Source organism: Staurois parvus, unplaced genomic scaffold (assembly GCF_062004578.1).
Source record: "Staurois parvus isolate SC_StPar_1 unplaced genomic scaffold, SC_StPar_1.0 ptg000013l, whole genome shotgun sequence".
In the NCBI taxonomy this organism is placed as follows: Eukaryota; Metazoa; Chordata; class Amphibia; order Anura; family Ranidae; genus Staurois; species Staurois parvus.
Window position 1 is genome coordinate 12,747,348 of NW_028317809.1, and position 18,138 is coordinate 12,765,485.

The 18,138-nt window shown below is 43.4% G+C and overlaps 1 protein-coding gene across 1 annotated transcript; it reads right to left on the reverse strand.

Moving 5' to 3' along the window:
* Positions 1-1,159: 1,159 nt before the first annotated feature.
* On the reverse strand, positions 1,160-17,011 carry NDUFA11 (NADH:ubiquinone oxidoreductase subunit A11). The gene is made up of 4 exons (XM_089675739.1): positions 16,854-17,011; positions 14,400-14,492; positions 3,003-3,125; positions 1,160-1,332 (listed from the first exon to the last, which is right to left on the reverse strand). Exons 1-4 carry the CDS (start codon positions 16,930-16,932, stop codon positions 1,217-1,219), a joined length of 411 nt encoding a protein of 136 aa, XP_089531865.1. The 5' UTR covers positions 16,933-17,011; the 3' UTR covers positions 1,160-1,216.
* Positions 17,012-18,138: the final 1,127 nt, after the last annotated feature.

The following is an 18,138-nucleotide window of genomic DNA, read 5'->3' on the forward strand; positions in this document are numbered from 1 at the left end:
ATTTCTCTCCTCAGAAGCTGTCACGCTGACAGCTTGAGAGGAGAGCCGGTAATCGGTTTTCCACAGAGGGGACATGTACACTGATCATCAGGGCACTGATGATCAGTGTGACCCCAGAAGTGCCACCTGACAGTGCTGAACAGTGCCACATGCCAGTGCCCATCTGAGCTGCCTTTCAGTGCCACCCACCAGTGCAGCCTCATTAGCGCACATCAGTGAAGGAGAAAAATCACTTGTTTACAAAATTTTACAACAAAAACGAAGAAAAAACTTTTTTTTTTTTCCAAAATTTTCATCGGTTTTTGGTTTAAGAAAAGATAAAAAAAACCCAGAGGTGATTAAATACCACCAAAAGAAAGCTCTGTCACAAAAAAATGATAAAAATTTCATATGGGTACAGTGTTGCATGACCACGCAATTGTCAAAGTGTGACAGCGCTGAGAGCTGGAAATTGGCCTGGGCAGGAAGGGGGTATAAGTGCCCTGTAGGCAAGCAGTTAAATAAACTGTATTGAAATGTCACACAGTGGCTGATTGCACTGCACTGGGAAAAAAAAAAAAAAAAAAATACTCCAGTGTACATACGCCACCGCAATGCAGTGTTGTGAACTGGTCACATACAAGACAAGGCAGTTTGCCTCGTCTTCCGGTGGGATTGTGCTGGAATAGCTGCTCAACTCAGTCCCACCGCACCTGATGTGAATCTACTCGAACTAAAAGGTTACTTATTCCATGTGGGGAAGCATACTGACCCCTGGTTCACATATATGTGGCCGTGTGGGCCGCGTTTTGCACGGGCGCGAGAGCCCATTCATTTGAATGGACTCCCGTGCCCGTGACATGCAGGGAAGAAGTCCCTGCACTACTTGGGAAATCGCAGCTCGCACAGGAACGTCGGTTCCCAGTACGGTTGCGTTTTCCAATGCGGGTGATGTGCCATTAGAATTAATGGCACCTGGCCGCGGGTCAGCATTCCTCTGTGTGGGTGCACGGATTTTTGTGCGAATCCGCAGCGGCACCACCCACACAGATGTGAACCTAGGGTTATAGATCACAATAGTAACACAATATCAATTTGTCACATTTATCTGCTCAGATAGTGACCAATGTATATACCGTCTACACGACAGCAACCAAAAAAGGTGAATTTGTAAAACCAGTTTAGGATTCAATATTTATTTATTTTTAGCACTAATATCACAAGACAAAAATATGTTTCAGAGTTTTGGTTCAGACGGAATCCAAACCCATCCCTCTTTATTTGCTACCTTGGCAAGAGTAGCTAATCCTCCAAATGCAAGACATGCGGGGGCCCCTACTGCATAGCTGTGACCTGCGAACAGAAAAGTAGTCTGTAACTTAATTTTACATAAACAAAATACAATTGAGTACAGAAAGGCTACATTCACACTGATCTGCGGCAAAAATGCATACACGTTTTTAGCATCACCGTGGGTGAGTTTTGCCACATTTTCCATAGATTTCAATGGGGATAAGCGTTTTTTTTTAACACACCAAAAATGCAGCAAGCAGGATTTTTAAAACGCATCTGACCCATGTGAAGAGTTCCACAATGCATGGTCACACGTTCAGAATCTCTCCCATGATTTCCTTGTTGTCGGTGTCCTCAATAGGCATATTTCTCCCTTACTTTCTGTTCAGAAAATGTAGTGAATGTCACAGCGACAGCATTACAAATCTTCTCATGCTGCCTCTAATACAGAATAGAGGTTCTAACCCTGCTCTGACATTAAAAACAAAAAAACACTGCTAAAGTTGGGTTATAAAGTGACCTTGTCACTTTAGTATTTAAATAAAGCCACACCTGTAAATACGTACTTTTTTTGCAGCTTTGATCCCAAGAAAACTTCTACTGAACTCTGCACTGAAACTGATGCTTCCGGAGTGTTGGCCTGCATCCATCGCAGCTCTCACTAATCACTTTCTCTAACCAGCACCTGTCACAGTAGACAGGAAAAACCAACCAGTGAGAGCTAAGGGGTCCCACTCCTTTAAGTGTCTGTTTCAGGATCCAATGATTGTTCCAATATTTACAGGTATAACTTTATGTAAAATTTCTTTAGTATTAGGGACAGGGTTGCTTTAAGCATAACATTTTAAAAATACAGAAGGAAAAAAAAAAAAAAACCCACATACGCTCCTTTACTGTATTTGTCACAACAGTAATGGTGCCGTCTTTAAGATTAGCTCCATTTACTGCTCAATTTTATATGTTAACAGGTTTTATCACCTACTGACTTGATAGGCATCGCAGAAGGGTAAAAGTAATGGGTTCTCCAAAATATTAAAAACAAAAAAAAAGCCACAAATCATCAAACCTAATAATGCAAGTATAAACCTAATCCTTCATGCAATATTGTAGGTTAATCCCATTCTCAATATATGCCTTGCTTCAATTATTTCTTTCTTTCAGGAACTTATATAGCGCTGTCAATTTACGCAGCGCTTTACATATATATAGTACATTCACATCAATCCCTAACCCTCAAGGGGCGTACAATCTAAGGTCCCTAACTTACATTCATACATACACATACTAGGGACAATTTAGACAGGAGCCAATTAACCTACCAGCATGTCTTTGGAGTGTGGGAGGAAACCGGAGTACCCAGGGGAAACCCACGCAGGCACAGGGAGAACATGCAAACTCCAGGCAGGTGGTGCCGTGGTTGGGAATCGAACCTACAACCCTAGGTACCAGGGGCATTTTATGGGGCCCCCCCACTGACCCCAGGCCCTCAGGGAGTGCCCGAGTGCTCGAATGGTCAGTCCGCCACTGACTGCACCTCTTTCTACACTTTCAATGCGTCAGTTCAAACACAGTTATTACTACAGAAGTAAATGGGAGTATCCTCCTGCGCTTTATATAGATATATTCCCTATAGTATCCCTATAATAATAGCTGCTGTCACTCGACTAAACCAATAAGTGATGTTAAACACATTTATTACTACAGAATACTTAAAATAAAAATGAACTTACTTTTTAATCCTAGGAGGATACCAGATGCACAACCCCCTATAAAATAGTTTATCGCGTCATCTGGCTTCTCACGAATCTGGGCTGTTAAACAGGTAGTCATACCAAAGATTGCGCCAAGTGCAGCTAGGAAGGAATAAACAATCACTAAATTACAAACATAATGAGGCTTGCATTGACATGCGAGGTTACTTTATATGTGATAGACACATGCCTATTAGATTTTATTTCTTACAGCCTTCAACAGTTTTGGTGCAGAAAATAAAAAACCTCTATGGGCAATTCTGTTCTGCAAATTAAAATTCTTTCCTGCCCTGACAAAGGCAATCAATTGCTTTCATCAAATCATTCTAATTCTTTTTATTTGTACATAGCACTATGGATGTCATCAAATTAGAAAAGCATCCAAGTCTATTTTTAAAATCCTTTGAAATTTTCCAGGTACAGAGATTAACCACTTGCCCTCCTGAGGATTTACCCCCCTTCCTGACCAGGCCATTTTTTGCGTTATGGCGCTGCATTACTCTGACAATTGCGCGGTCGTGCAACCCTGCACACAAATTAAATTTATGTCCTTTTTTTCCCCCATGAATTGAGCTTTCTTTCAGTGGTATTTGATTACCTGTGCGTTTTTTTATTTTTTGCGCTATGAAAAAAAATAAGCGCCAATTTTGGAGGAAAAAAAAAAAAAACAATATCTTTGACTTTTTGCTATTAAACATGTGCAGTTAAAATGTGTAAAAAAAAAAAATCAAATCTTGTCAAAAAAATTCCAATATGTGTGAATTAATTGGTTTACGTGAAAGTTATAGCAGTTACAAATGGAGATATATATTATTATTATACAGTGTTTATATAGCGCCAAAAGATTTGCTCAGCGCTGTACATTAAAGTAGGGGGACAGAACATGAGACAATACAATACATGAGGGGTTCGAGGGCCCTGCTCTTTCGAGCTTACAATCTAGGAGGGAGGGGGTAGAGGTACAGGAGGAAGTGGCTGTGGGGGATGGAGTGGTAGGAGTGGTGGTGGAGAACGGCTGTTAGGTGAGGGTGGGGTAGGCTAGGCTGCCCTGAAGAGATGGGTTTTCAGGGTGCGCCTGAAGGTGAGGAGGGTAGGTGACAGTCTGATGGATTGGGCTAGGGAGTTCCAGAGGATGGGGAAGTCCTGGAGAAGTCCTGCAGTCGGGCGTGGGAGAAAGAGACCAAGGAACTAGAGAGTAGGAGGTCTTGTGTGGAGCGAAGAGCACGGGTAGGGTGGTATTTGGGTATCAGGTCAGTGAGGTAGTTTGGGGCAGCGTTATGAATGGCTTTGTATGTCAGAGTTAGTAATTTGAATTTAATGCGTTGGGCAATCGGGAGCCAGTGAAGGGATTGGCAGAGGGGGGTGGCAGAAGTGGACGGCTGTGCAGAGCCATCCAGAGCAGTGTGCCCGAGCTGACACAGAGGAGGACTGTTAGTAAACAATACAGTCCTCCTCCCCATTGGTGATCATCGGAAAACCGGGGCCCGGTGATTGACAGTTGCGGGTGAGAATGGCGGCTCGGGTAGGGCACGAGCCCCCTATCCAGAAATGTGAAATCACGTATATATACACACATACGTGATTTTGCGCACCTGTGCCGCCCTGTAGCAGTATTTCTGCTATCGGACAGATAGGAAGCGGTTAAAGCCCAACTCTTACACTTCCCACTGACCGATGGAGCATTTCTTATTTATAAACAATGGGTTCCTGCAAATATTGCCTGCAGGAAAATTACACACTAGGCACAAAGATCTAAGGCCAGCCTCTAGGAACCACAACTCTCCCTGCAACTCAGTTGTAACAAGCAGTATGAAAGGTATGACAACATACAGAACGAGATGGGGGTACACTGTCACTCAATGGACTGCAATGGCGGGCAAACAGAGCAACCACAGATGAATATAGTTCAGTCAGCAAGTAAAAGGAGAACTCCCTAGTCATCTGCATGCAAATGAATCCACCAGAATAACTAAAATATCTGAGCCAAATCCAAATCAGAGCTGTACAACCCAAAACAAAAAAAAAAAAAAAAAGACTGACAAGCTGCTTAACCACTTCCTGTCCGGACACTTTTACCCCCTTCCTGACCAGGGCAATTTTCAGCTTTCAGCGCTATCACACTTTGAATGACAACTGTGCGGTCATGCAACACTGTACCCAAATGAATTTTTTACCTTTGAGACAGATAAAAACTTTATTTTGGTGGTATTTATTCACCGCTGGGATTTTTAGTTTTTTTGCTATGTAAATGAAAAAGTCAAAAAATTTTGAAAAAAAGTGTTTTTCTTATAAAATGTTGCAAATAAATAATATTTCATCATAAATCCTGGCCAAAATTTATTTCGTTATCTTTTTAGTTAAAAAAAAAAGCCAAAATTAGTTTATAACCAAAAATTAAAATTTTTTTTACATACTGTCACCATGGTGACACTGTACTACTTGTGGGGGGTGATGAAGTTTTTTTTTTTTTTACACCGATTGCTTTTACACCCATATAGGATGTAAAAGCAATAATTTCTCTCTCTGTCTGCATTCTTGCAGCCCTTGAGAACTACTGAGTGAGCTGTCACAGCTTGTCACATGATACAAGGCTGTTGTGAATATCCTTGTACCATGTGATCTCTGTGATCATTCACAGATTTCACACGTAGTAAGCAATGATGTCACAAGTGACATCTTGCCTACTACTTTGCATGTGATCACCGATTGGCCAGTCAGCGATCACATGATCGGGACCTCATACAGAGGTCCCATCCGACGATCGGTGTTTCACTGTGTCTGGAGGACACAGCGGCAACCGGATTGCGGTGCTGCACGCTCCCAGTGAGCGCGCACAAGCAGGGTGCGGGGAGGCCATTTCTAAACGTCCACCCGACCCTGCAGTGCCACCGTCCAGCCTTTTCTATACAACGGCCGGACGGGAGGTGGTTAAAATCCCTCACTACCCAATTAGGGCCAGACAGGAAAGAGTAACCTCTTAAACAACAAATGCACATAAATGCCTTAAAACATAGCTTTAATAGCAGTTATGTCCAGCTAGCCAAAGGAATTGCATTGTGACTGAGCCTGCACAATGCTCACTGCACACAATCAAACCATGCGCAGCACCCAGGATAGGATGAAAACCTGACCAAGAGGATGACACAAAGGAATTCAAGAAGACTGCATGCAAGAAAAGAATTGGCTTCATAAAGATCCCTTGTTTAATAGGACGACAAGAAATTATTTGTCTAGCACAATTAGTGCCTACAATGTCTGAACAGACTTAGCACAAGTCTAAACTATGGGAAAAATCAACAGGGAAACAATATCAGGGGTGTCCATCCAGGAACCAAAAACCATGCAAAAAAAAGGCACAAGGGGGGATCCTTTCAAAAGTCCAAAAACAAGACTGCCAGTTCCATACCAATCAAGTATGCAATAACAACCCCACAAGGGGGTTGCCTCCAATGTGCAAACAGCCGGAGGCAAGGACCAAAAAGTTGAAAAACCATAACCATTCATGTAGTGACACCAAGCCGACACAAGGGCTGCCGAAGAATATCAGTGTGAACCCTCACTGTGTAAAACAATCCATTCAGTTTAAAGCAGAAATGAAAAGCAAAGCATTTGTATATAGATATAAAAATCATTATAAAATACTTGTTTTCCCCCTTTATATATATGTGATCACATACCATCAGCTGCATAAGAAGCTATGGGAGAGAAACCACTGTACGCTGATTCCCAGTGAATGGTTGTGCAACGGGGGCATGTCAGCACAACTCTGATCATTGGAGAAAAGCAGGCTCAGTTCTCAGCACAAGCAAAAACCTGACCATGCTGTCCTTTCATGCCTAACATGGTCAGTTTTTAATAAGAAAGCAGAGGGACTGGCAGGAACACCAGGAATTCCACACAAAGGACAGGGATGTTCAATTGCTATCACCCGGGACAGTTCCAAGTGCCGGACAAGAATTTTTTTTCATTTAGCGGGACAGCCCACGACAGGCACTAGGAGGGGAAAGACGTCTCCACCCTCTGCTTGTAAAAGCTATCCAGCGGCCAGTTAGCCGCTCGGAATGCTCTTACAAGAGAGCCGACTGTTGACTCTAACCCCCTGTAGTAGCAACACCCGATTGACTAGCCGCTGCTTCTGCCAACTGATCGTAGAGGGAGACAAAGACCAGAACCACTCTGTCCACTTCTATGATATAGGAAAAAGAAAGTGATGCGCATACATCACTTCCAGTTTCCTCGGATGTAACTGGCACCATTTTTAAAAATGGAAAGCATTTGATCACACTGACTTGGTATAATCAAATGCTTTTAAAGATCAGAGGAGGGATCTGGGAACCATAAAGAGTACCTGTCAATGCCTTGCTGACACAAGGTATGTTTAGATTTTTTTTTTCTTGCTGTCACAAGGAATGTAAACAAATTTAAAGCGACAGCGTAAAAATAATAAAATTAAAAAAAAAAAAATCTAAAGCACCCATGTCACCCTGTGATCTAGCACAAATGCAAATGCATGTGTTGGTCCCGCACACATACGAACCACAATTAACCCACACGTGAGACATCACCGCGAACATCAGATCATGGGCAATAATTCTAGCACTAGCCCTGTGTAAATCTAAAGTGGTAACCTGTAAAGGCTTTTGAAGACTCACCTAGATGGACAGATAATAGAATTTATGTAATTTCCTGCTGTTGCATAGGCGTGCGCAATTTTAAAGTTTTACCAAAACATTGGGTTAAAGCTATTGTAATTGTTGCATTAAAATTAAAAAAGTGCGTTTTCCCCCAAAAAATGGTTTAAAAAAAACTGCTGCGCAAATACTGTGTGACATAAAAAAATTGCAACACCCACCAATTTATTCTCTAGGGCTCCTGCTTTAAAAAAATAAATAAATAAATAATATTTAGGGGTTGTAAGAATTTTGTTAACAAAAAATTAAAAACAATAATAGAAGTTTAAGTCGCCATAAAGCCCCTTTCATTTTTAAAACTCCCCGACATTCCTAAAAAGCATCTCTGCCTAATAAACATCAACTCTTCATATTTTCCATCCTGACAAAAATTATTATTTTTATTTTGACAAGTAGATTGGGACTCTGATTTATACCTTTGGACAAGTAGTAGTTTAACCACTTGCCTCCCTGCCAGTGTATATACTGCAGAAGGGCGGCACCGCCGTGCTAGAGCACGTAAAAAAACGGCGTCTAGCAAAACATTTAGGGGGCGCGCGCCGCCCTACCTGCGCCGCCGATCATGGCAGAGGGTGTCCATCACCGGATCCCGCGCGGGTCATTACCTGCCGGCACCCAGTGATTAGCAGCACTCGACAGAGAGCACGGCTGCAGTGTTTACACTGCACCTCTGCGCCCTGTCAGCTCCTAACACACTGTCAGTTAAAGTAACGCAGCGACGTAACAAACTACTTCTGTAACCGCTTCCTGACCACCCTATAGCAGAAATACTGGTACAGGGCGGCACAGGTACACAAAATCACATATACGTGATTTGTGCTCCCGTGGTTTTCACGCCCCTCCCAGATAGCGTCAGGTTGCTGTCAGTACACCAGTCATCACATTTAACCCCTTGATTGCCAGCAACACGCTCATACACAATAAATCTCCATTGCTAGTGTCTCAACGGATCAATATCTTTGATCAGATCAGCACTATACCAGCGTTCACATTAGTATAGATTCCCCAAAAACGCAGCATTAGCGGGATCAGCTCTGACACCTGCCAGCACCTGCATTTAGCCACTACGCTTACCCCCCCTTCTCCCACAGCAAGTGCAGTGTCAGTAGGACACTGTCACTTGATATATTACACACAAAACCGCAGTGTTCGCAGAATCAGGCCTGATCTCTGTTAGCACTTGCTGGTAAATTTTGATGACTCTCATATACAGCCTCTTAGATTGTAAGCTCCCAGGATCAGGCCCTCCTATCCCTCTTGTATTGAACTGTATTGTCTCCCGTTATATTGTAGCGCTGAGCAAACTGTTGGCGCTATATAAATCCTGTATAATAATACCAGCACTGCAGTATGACTTGGTGACGTGGTGAATCCCATAAGTGCAGTACAAACTGGTGCGGTGGTGAGCACAAGTATTGTCCCGCAGCCACTAAGAATTTGCACACAGGCCCATAGAGCCCTTAGTATCCTTCTGGATGTGCTTGCAAATCCCGATTGGCAGTCCACAAATTTTGCAGCACTTGTACTTCCCCCGTTCACTGCCCAACCCGGAATTCAGGTGGAAATAGAAAATTTAACTACTCCCCTTGATGTTTGGAGCTGTTTTTCACGGAATAACTATGCGTTGATTGTAGATCAAACCAATTTATATGCACAACAATTTATCGCCGCCAACCAAAATTCAAACCTTGCCAGACCATTCGCATGGAAACCCATTACGGTTTCCGAATTTACTTTTTTTGGGGGGCCTAACCCTCAATATGGGCATTACTAAAAGAAATGAATTGCGGTTGTATTGGTCCACAGACCCGATTCATCATATGCCGTGTTCTCTGCTGCCATGGCCAGGCATAGATATGAGAGTATAATGTGTTTTATGCATTTCAGCGACAATACACTCTGTCATCCTCGGGGTGACCCTGAATTTGACCGGCTCCACGAAATTCAGCCCCTCGCAAATCTCCTTAATCAAACATTTGCAGATGTCTATACTCCCCAGCAAAATATCTACGTTGATGAGTCCCTAATTAATTTTTCTGGCCGCCTTGCGTTCAAAAATTTCTCCCCTGCAAGTATGCCAGATATGGGGTCAAGATGTAGAAGACCTGTGAGAGGGCAACAGGCTATAGTTATGCGTTTCGGTTTTACGAGGGAAAAGATAGTCACGTGGAGCCCCCCGGATGCCCAGACTACATGGGAAGCAGTGGCAAGATAGTTTGGGACTTGGTGTCATCCTTTCTCCATATGGGGTACCACTTATACGTGGACAATTTTTATTCAAGTGTGCCACTATTTAGACATTTGTACAATCTTGGAACTGGCATTTGTGACAAAGTGTGACCTAATGTGTGCCCACCATTAGAAGTGGGTGGATGCAGGGCAGTATATTTTAATGGTGGGCATACCACACACTTTTTTTTGGCAGAGATTTCTTCTCTTTTTTTCATTCAGTCCACAGGCTGCATACAAAAAAACAAAAAAAACACAAAAGGACGTAGCATATATACCCAACAAGGACCAGCGACATGCTGGTACATCACTGGACTTTGAGTGGTTATACCAGGATGATGCCTATAGCTGCAGGCATCATCCTGGTATAATTTTTTTCAGCTGGTGATCAGCTTTCATGTAAAAGCAATCCTAGGGGCTAACTAACTGCAGGATTGCTTTTACAAGCACTGGGAGACAATACCCTCCCTCCCATGGCCTTCTCGGGCAGTCCCGTGCCATAAGGGGAACCTGAGAATGCAGCTGGTGTTTCTGCCAGATTACCATAGAGCTGATTGGAGACCAGAATGGTACCAATCATCTCTATAGCCTAAGAATTTGGAAGCTACAAGCATTTCATCACTTCAGTTTCGCAAGATATAAACAGCACCTTTTGTAAATTTGGAAAGCATTTGATCACACCGATTTTGGTTTGATTAAATAACGTAAGGGCAGAAGAGAGATCTAGAGTCTGATAGACCCCAGATTTCTCAAAAAAAGAATATATGACAATGCCCATTGAAGTTATAGGGGATATTTGCATTCCCTGTTATAGCATTAAAAGTAATAAAAAAAAAATAATTAAAAAAAGGACAGTAAAAATAATTAAAAAAATCAAAATAACTTAAATTAATTTCCTAGCAAAAAAGACGGATTTTTTTCATGTAAACAAAAAGTGTCAGAAAAGGCTTGGTCTTCAGGTGGTTAGAAGAGTGAATGATGTGTGGCATAAACTTCTAATGCTGAGCATAAAATACCCCCACCCCCCAAAACAACCCCTTTTTGGAAAGTAGACACCCCAAACTATTTGCCGAGAGGTATGTTGAATCAATAGAAGAATTATTTTTTTTACCACAAGTTTTTGGAAAATGACAAAAAATGTTTTTTTTTTGTTTTTTTTTTGTTTTTACACAAAATTGTCACTTAAATGATTTACTGCTCACACATGCCATGGGTATATGTGGAATTACTCCCGAAAATACATTCTGCTACTTCTCCTGAGTATGGGGGTACCACATGCGAGACGTTTTGGCTGTCTAGCCAAGTACAGGACCCCAAAATCCAATAAGCACCTTCAGGCTTTTAAAGGGCTTTACTTCCTCATTACACTTCCAGACTACATATCACAGTTTCGGAGGCCCGGAAATGCCAGGGTAGAACCTAACCCCCCCCCAAATGACCCCTTTTTGGAAAGTAGACACCCCAAGGAATTTGATAAGAAGCATGGTAAGTATTTTGCAGATCTCATTTGTTGCCACAAGTTTTTGGAAAACGAAGAGGAAAAAAACAAAAATATTTTTTCTATTTTTTTTATATTTCAAAACCTTGTGAGAGAAAATTAGATCTGCAAAATACTCACCATGCCTCTTTTTAAATTCCTTGGGGTGTCTACTTTCCAGAAAGGAGTAATTTGGGGGGGGGGGGGGGGGTGGTGCTATCCTGGCATGCTTGGGCCTTCGAAACCGTGATAGGTATTGAGGAAGTGAAATGAGGAAGTTACGCACCTGCAGGCTTTCAAAGTGGTCATTGGATTTCAGGCTCCTGTATGTGGCTAGGCTCCCAAAAAGTCTCACACGTGTGGTATCCTCATACTCGGTAGAAGTAGCAGAATGTATTTTGGGGTGTAATTCCACATATACCCATGGCTTGTGCGAGAAATAAATCATTTAAATGACAACTTTGTGTACAAAAAAAATATATGTTTTTGTCATTTTCCAGAAACTTGTGGAAAAAAAATAAATAAATCTTCCATGGACTCAATATGCCTTTCAGCAGATAGCTTAGGGTGTCTACTTTATGAAAAGGGGTCATTTGAAGGTGTTTGTACTATCCTGGCATTTTAGCACCTCATGAAATGTGATGGGCAGTCAGAAAGTAAATGCTGTGTAAATTCCATAGTTTGTAGACGCTATAATTTTCACACAAAGCAATAAATGTACACTTACTGGGGTTTTTTTAACCAAAAACATGTAGCAGAATACATTTTGGCCTAAATTTATGACAAAATTTTAGTTTTTTTGGCTATTTATGACTGAAATGAGAAAATATTGTTTTTTTCAAAAAAAAAATTTTTCTTCAAAAATGTTTTTGTTTATAGTGCCAAAAATAAAACGTGAACAGGTGATCAAATACCACCAAAAGAAAGCTCTATTTGTGTGACAAAAAGGACATAAATTTCATTTATGTACCGTATTGCATAACCGCGCAATTGTCCATTAAACTAGCGCAGCGCTGTATAGCAAAAAAAGTCGTAAATTGCAGTATCTACCGTATTTTTCTCTCCATAAGACGCACTTTTTCCCCCCAAAAAAGGGGGGAAAATGTTAGTGCGTCTTATGGAGCGAATATGGAGCAGCCGGTCCGGTATTTCCACCGCCGCGTCAGAATACCGGGCCGGCCGCTCAGCTCTGCAGTGGGACCTTATGGAGATGACTGCTGACCTTTGGGGAGGGGGGGGGGGGGAGCGGGTACCTGAATTTGACAGGTACCCGCTCTTACTTCCGCGGAGTTGTTCTTTGACCTTACCTGTTCCTCTATCCAGCGGCGTGCTGTCTTCCCGGCTTCTGTAGTGTGGGCGCTGGGCTTGACAGCCGGGTGCCAAGTGCGCATGCGCAAGAAGCGGTGCTTTTTGTGAATGGTAAGGCGGTACCTGGGACACATGACAGATCCCGGAAGTCGCCGGACCAATCACAAAGCGCAAGTGCTTCTCGCTCATGTGCACTGGGCACCCGGCTGTCATGCCGAGCGCCCACACTACAGAAGCCGGGAAGACAGCACGCGGCTGGATAGAGGAACAGGTAAGATGAAAGAACAACTCTGCGGAAGTAAGAGCGGGTACCTGTCAAATTCAGGTACCCGCTCCCCACCTCCCCAAAGGTCAGCAGTCATCTCCTGTACTGTCCGCAGTCTCTGGTCATCCCCGTGCTGTCCGCAGTCTCTGGTCATCCCCGTGCTGTCCGCAGTCTCTGGTCATCCCCGTGCTGTCCGCAGTCTCTGGTCATCCCCGTGCTGTCCGCAGTCTCTGGTCATCCCCGTGCTGTCCGCAGTCTCTGGTCATCCCCGTGCTGTCCGCAGTCTCTGGTCATCCCCGTGCTGTCCGCAGTCTCTGGTCATCCCCGTGCTGTCCGCAGTCTCTGGTCATCCCCGTGCTGTCCGCAGTCTCTGGTCATCCCCGTGCTGTCCGCAGTCTCTGGTCATCCCCGTGCTGTCCGCAGTCTCTGGTCATCCCCGTGCTGTCCGCAGTCTCTGGTCATCTCCTGTACTGTGTCTGCAGTCTCTGGTCATCTCCTGTACCGTGTCTGCAGTCTCTGGTCATCTCCTGTACTGTGTCCGCAGTCTCTGGTCATCCCTGTGCTGTCCGCAGTCTCTGGTCATCTCCTGTACTGTGTCCGCAGTCTCTGGTCATCCCCTGTACTGTGTCCGCAGTCTCTGGTCATCTCCTGTACTATGTCTGCAGTCCATTAGTTCAGAATTTTTTTTTCCTGTTTTCTGCCTCTAAAACCTAGGTGCGTCTTATGGTCAGGTGCGTCTTATGGAGCGAAAAATACGGTATACCATAGTTTGTAGACGCTATAACTTTCACACAAAGCAATCAATATATACTGATTGGGATTTTTTTTTACCAAAAACATGTAACAGAATACATTTTAGCCTAATTTATAACCAACTTTGAGTTTACTATATATTTTTTATAGCTTCAAAATTTTTAGTCTTTTTTTGTTTATAGCGTGAAAAATAAAAAGCGCACAGGTGATCAAATACCACTGAAAGAAAGCTCTATTTGTGTGAAAAAAGGATGTAAATTTTGGGTGCAGCATTGCATGACCGCGCAATTATCAGCTGAATTAGTGCAGCGCCGAGTAGCAATAAGAGGCCGGGTAAGGAAAGGGGGTAAATCCTCTGGATGGCAAGTGGTTAAAGAAAAAAAAAAAAAAGAAAGTCCAAAGCCCTGCTTTTGTTTGCATGAAACTGGTTTTGAATTCCTATACCTAAGTCAATGGGAATACAAAATCTACTTGAAGCAGGCCAAATGCAAAAAGGAAGTCAACTGCACTGCCCAGTGAACTTTGAATATTATTAAAAACATCTCAAAATGATGCCAGAAACACAGGACTAATGTCCGATAACACAGTCTCTTACATTTACTGGATCAAATAGGTTCATAGTGATATTTCCAAATACTTTCATTAAAACATACCCATAGTAAGAGTTGCACCTCCTGCTCTTTTAATGCCCTCCATTACTGTCTTAGGTTGGAAAATGACTACGTGATATGTAGATCCCATCACACCTAAAGGGGAAAAAAGATGAATATTATAGTTTAGCAGAAGGTGAGCATGACAAAGCAGCTAGCATTTTCAGTAGGAAAAATCAGTAATAGCAGCCTCCAAATGTTTTTTGGTCATGGCAGGTTTTGTTCACCTGCCTATCCTTCCAACAGTAACCTGTTGAAAGTGTCGACTTGAATACATGGTTTAGGTGTGCTTGATATGAGAGAGTGACAGACCAATGTAAATGCATGAAATTTCAAATATCTTAACTCCTTCACGCCGGCCGCATGCAAACGTGCGGCCTCCCGGCGTCTGGGCCTAGACGCCGAGCGGCCGCACATTTGCGTTCATGTAACAAAAAACATATGTGCTGAGAGCGCGCGCCCTGCGCGCTCCCAGCACACATGTGCGGTACTCACAAAAAGGTCCCAGTCCGCTCTTTCGATCAGGACCTTTCCCGATCATGTGACCGGCTGTGACGTCACGGCGGCCACATGACACTAAGCTCCGTCCACCTCCCGGCGCAGGAACTCCTCTTCACGCTGGGACGATCCGGCGTGAAGGGGTTAATGTTAGTTCAGCCCCCTTTTCTTTTTTTTTTTTCACAGGCAATGATACTCATCTCCAGGGAGGTTAAAGTAATTGTAAATCTACAATTTTTATTTTTTAAAATAAACATGTCATACTTACCTGCTCCATGTAATGGTTTTGCACAGAAAAACCCCAATTCTCCCTTTCTGGGGTACCAAGCTGGTGCTCCTGGCTGCTTCCCCTTGCTGAATGCCCCCACCCCCATAGCAAACTGCTTGTTAAGGTGGCACCCTGTGTAGGGGTGCTCTGTGTGTCCATTGACATACATACAGAGCAAGCCTCAGCCCCACCCCCGCTCTCTCCTCACTGGCTGTGATTGTCTCTGAGCCTATGAGGGGGGAGAGAGAGAGCCACTGCTCTCATGCACAATGCTGAATAGCATAGCATGCACCGAAGTAAAGAAACATCCTTCACTTTAAGAGGATTGATCACTCTCCTGCCATGAAGTTTAATGGCATCCCAGTCTTAGTTTGTAAGGTTCAAATATGCAACACTGTACATAAATTAAATTGATGTCTTTTTTCCTCACAAATAGAGCTCTCTTTTAGTGGTATTTGATCACCTCTGGGTTATTTTTTGTGCTATAAATGAAAAAACACTTAATTTGTTTGTTTTTTTTAAAATGTCAAACACTTTTACTTTCTGTCTTTAAAACATCAAATAAAAATGTAAAAAAAAACAAAACAAAAACATAGCGTCTACAAATGGTTTATATACACTGGAATTTTTATATATATATATATATATATATATATATATATATATATATATATATATATATATATAAATTCCAGTGTATATAAACCATTTGTAGACGCTATATTTTTTTATATATATGTGTAATGATGGCGATCAGCGACTTATGGCAGGAGTGCAATATTGTGGTGGACAGCCTGACACTTTGTGGAATATTACAGTGGACAGCCCGACACTGACACTTTGTGGGAACCAGTGACACCAAAACAGTGATCAGTGCTAAAAATATACACTGTCACTGTATTAATGACACTAGCTGGGAAGTGGTTAAACATTTAGGGCGATCAAAGGGTTAATTGTGTGTCTAGCCACTGTTTGTGTGTACAGTGTTCTCTTTTTACTAGGCAATCTGCTAGATTTTATTCCCTGAGTAAAATCTAGCAGATTGCCCTTGACATAACACAGTTCTGCATTTTTTTACACAGTCAGAGCTGTGTTATGTGTCTCCTTGGAGATCAACAGGTACCGGAACTCATCCAATGGACAGCACCTGTTGATGAGCTTCTGCTGTGTCCAATCACAGCAGAAATGGTGCTCTGACAAGACATGCGTGCCCCCCACACAGTAGCAGAAGGCAAAATCACATTTATATACATGATTTTTGCACAGAATGCACCGGGACCCCAAAAGGGAGAAGCAGTCCGCACCGGGACCCTAAAAGGGAGAAGCAGTCTGCACTATGACAGGCACTGATAATCAATGTAGCTTAAATACCAAAATCTGCACTTAACTGTAATTTTGTAAGTTTTGGAATGTCAGCTGTGAAAATACAGTTTGGGTGTTGTGGCTGGGAATTTCAATTTGGCAGGATGGCAACACTGGTGTACAGCCTCATGCACCCAAATGCATAAGGCCCCAGAGTACAGGGTGCACTGTCATTTCATTCTGGTGACACGGTCCCTTTAAGCCGTACACAATCCAATGAGAGCACACACGGTCCAAGCACAAGTTCTCTTCCATAGGCCACACACACCTGCCTGTCCTGCGATACACCCAACATACAGCCCATCCCTCTCGTACTGCAAGCCCCATACCCAGCCCCGTGGCTATCTTCGTCGTCAGCCATGTCTTTTCCCCGCACTTCGTTCCGTCCGGAATATCCCAGTAACCCATGATCTTCCAACAACCAAGGACACCGAACTAGCGACGACCTCACGTCACGACGACCCTAGCGGACGTACGTCAACTTAAGGCGCTCCGCCATATTGGGGAGGGCGTGTGTATCAGGCTGCTGCGTGCGCGGCCATGTTGTGGTTGTCGTTGTTCTTGAAAGCGGTTTTAAATGAAGTAGCTGTCGTTAATGTGCAACTGCACATATGAGGAAATGGGACGAGCCCTTTCACTTCATCCTTTGCGCCCTTTGACTTCATGCTTTGCGCCGTTTCACTTCATCCTTTGCGCCCTTTGACTTCATGCTTTGCGCCCTTTCACTTCATCCTTTGCGCCCTTTCACTTCATGCTTTGCGTCCTTTCACTTCATGCTTTGCGTCCTTTCACTTCATCCTTTGCGCCCTTTCACTTCATCCTGTGCGCCCTTTCACTCCATCCTTTGCGCCCTTTGACTTCATGCTTTGCGCCTTTTCACTTCATCCTTTGCGCCCTTTCACTTCATGCTTTGCGTCCTTTCACTTCATCCTTTGCGCCCTTTCACTTCATCCTGTGCGCCCTTTCACTCCATCCTTTGCGCCCTTTCACTTCATCCTTTGCGCCCCTTTCACTTCATCCTTTTGCGCCCTTTCACTTCATGCTTTGCGCCCTTTCACTTCATCCTTTGCGCCTTTTCACTTCATGCTTTGCGCCCTTTCACTTCATGCTTTGCGCCCTTTCACTTCATCCTTTGCTAAAAATTTTGAATGAAAGTAAATCTAGATAGTATTGAAGCTTACTGGTCCATAGATGTAGCTGCGTTTTTCTTTTTTTCACATTTTTGTTCTTTTTTTTCCTTTTTTTGACCTGTTATACCTGCCAATTGGGGGGGGGAGAGCAGAAAACACGATCAGCTGAGCTGCAGTTTTTCCAACTAAGGTTGAATCATCCTCTTTGTCATAGATTAGGGTGGACGCTGCTCAAACCGATCCCCAGGAGTCAGAGAACGGGATGTGGTAGGATGGCCTTAGCCATCGCTCTGGCCATTCCCTCACGTGACCAAGCCCCCTATGAGCAGGGCGAAACGCATCAGTGAACGTGGCCAGAGTGACGGCTGAGGCCATCCTACCACATGCCGTTCTTCTCTGACTCCTGGGGATGGGTTCCAGTGGTGTCCACCTTCATCTGTACTGCTTAGTGTCTGGAGTTACTTGGGACACTGCTCCCATCTTT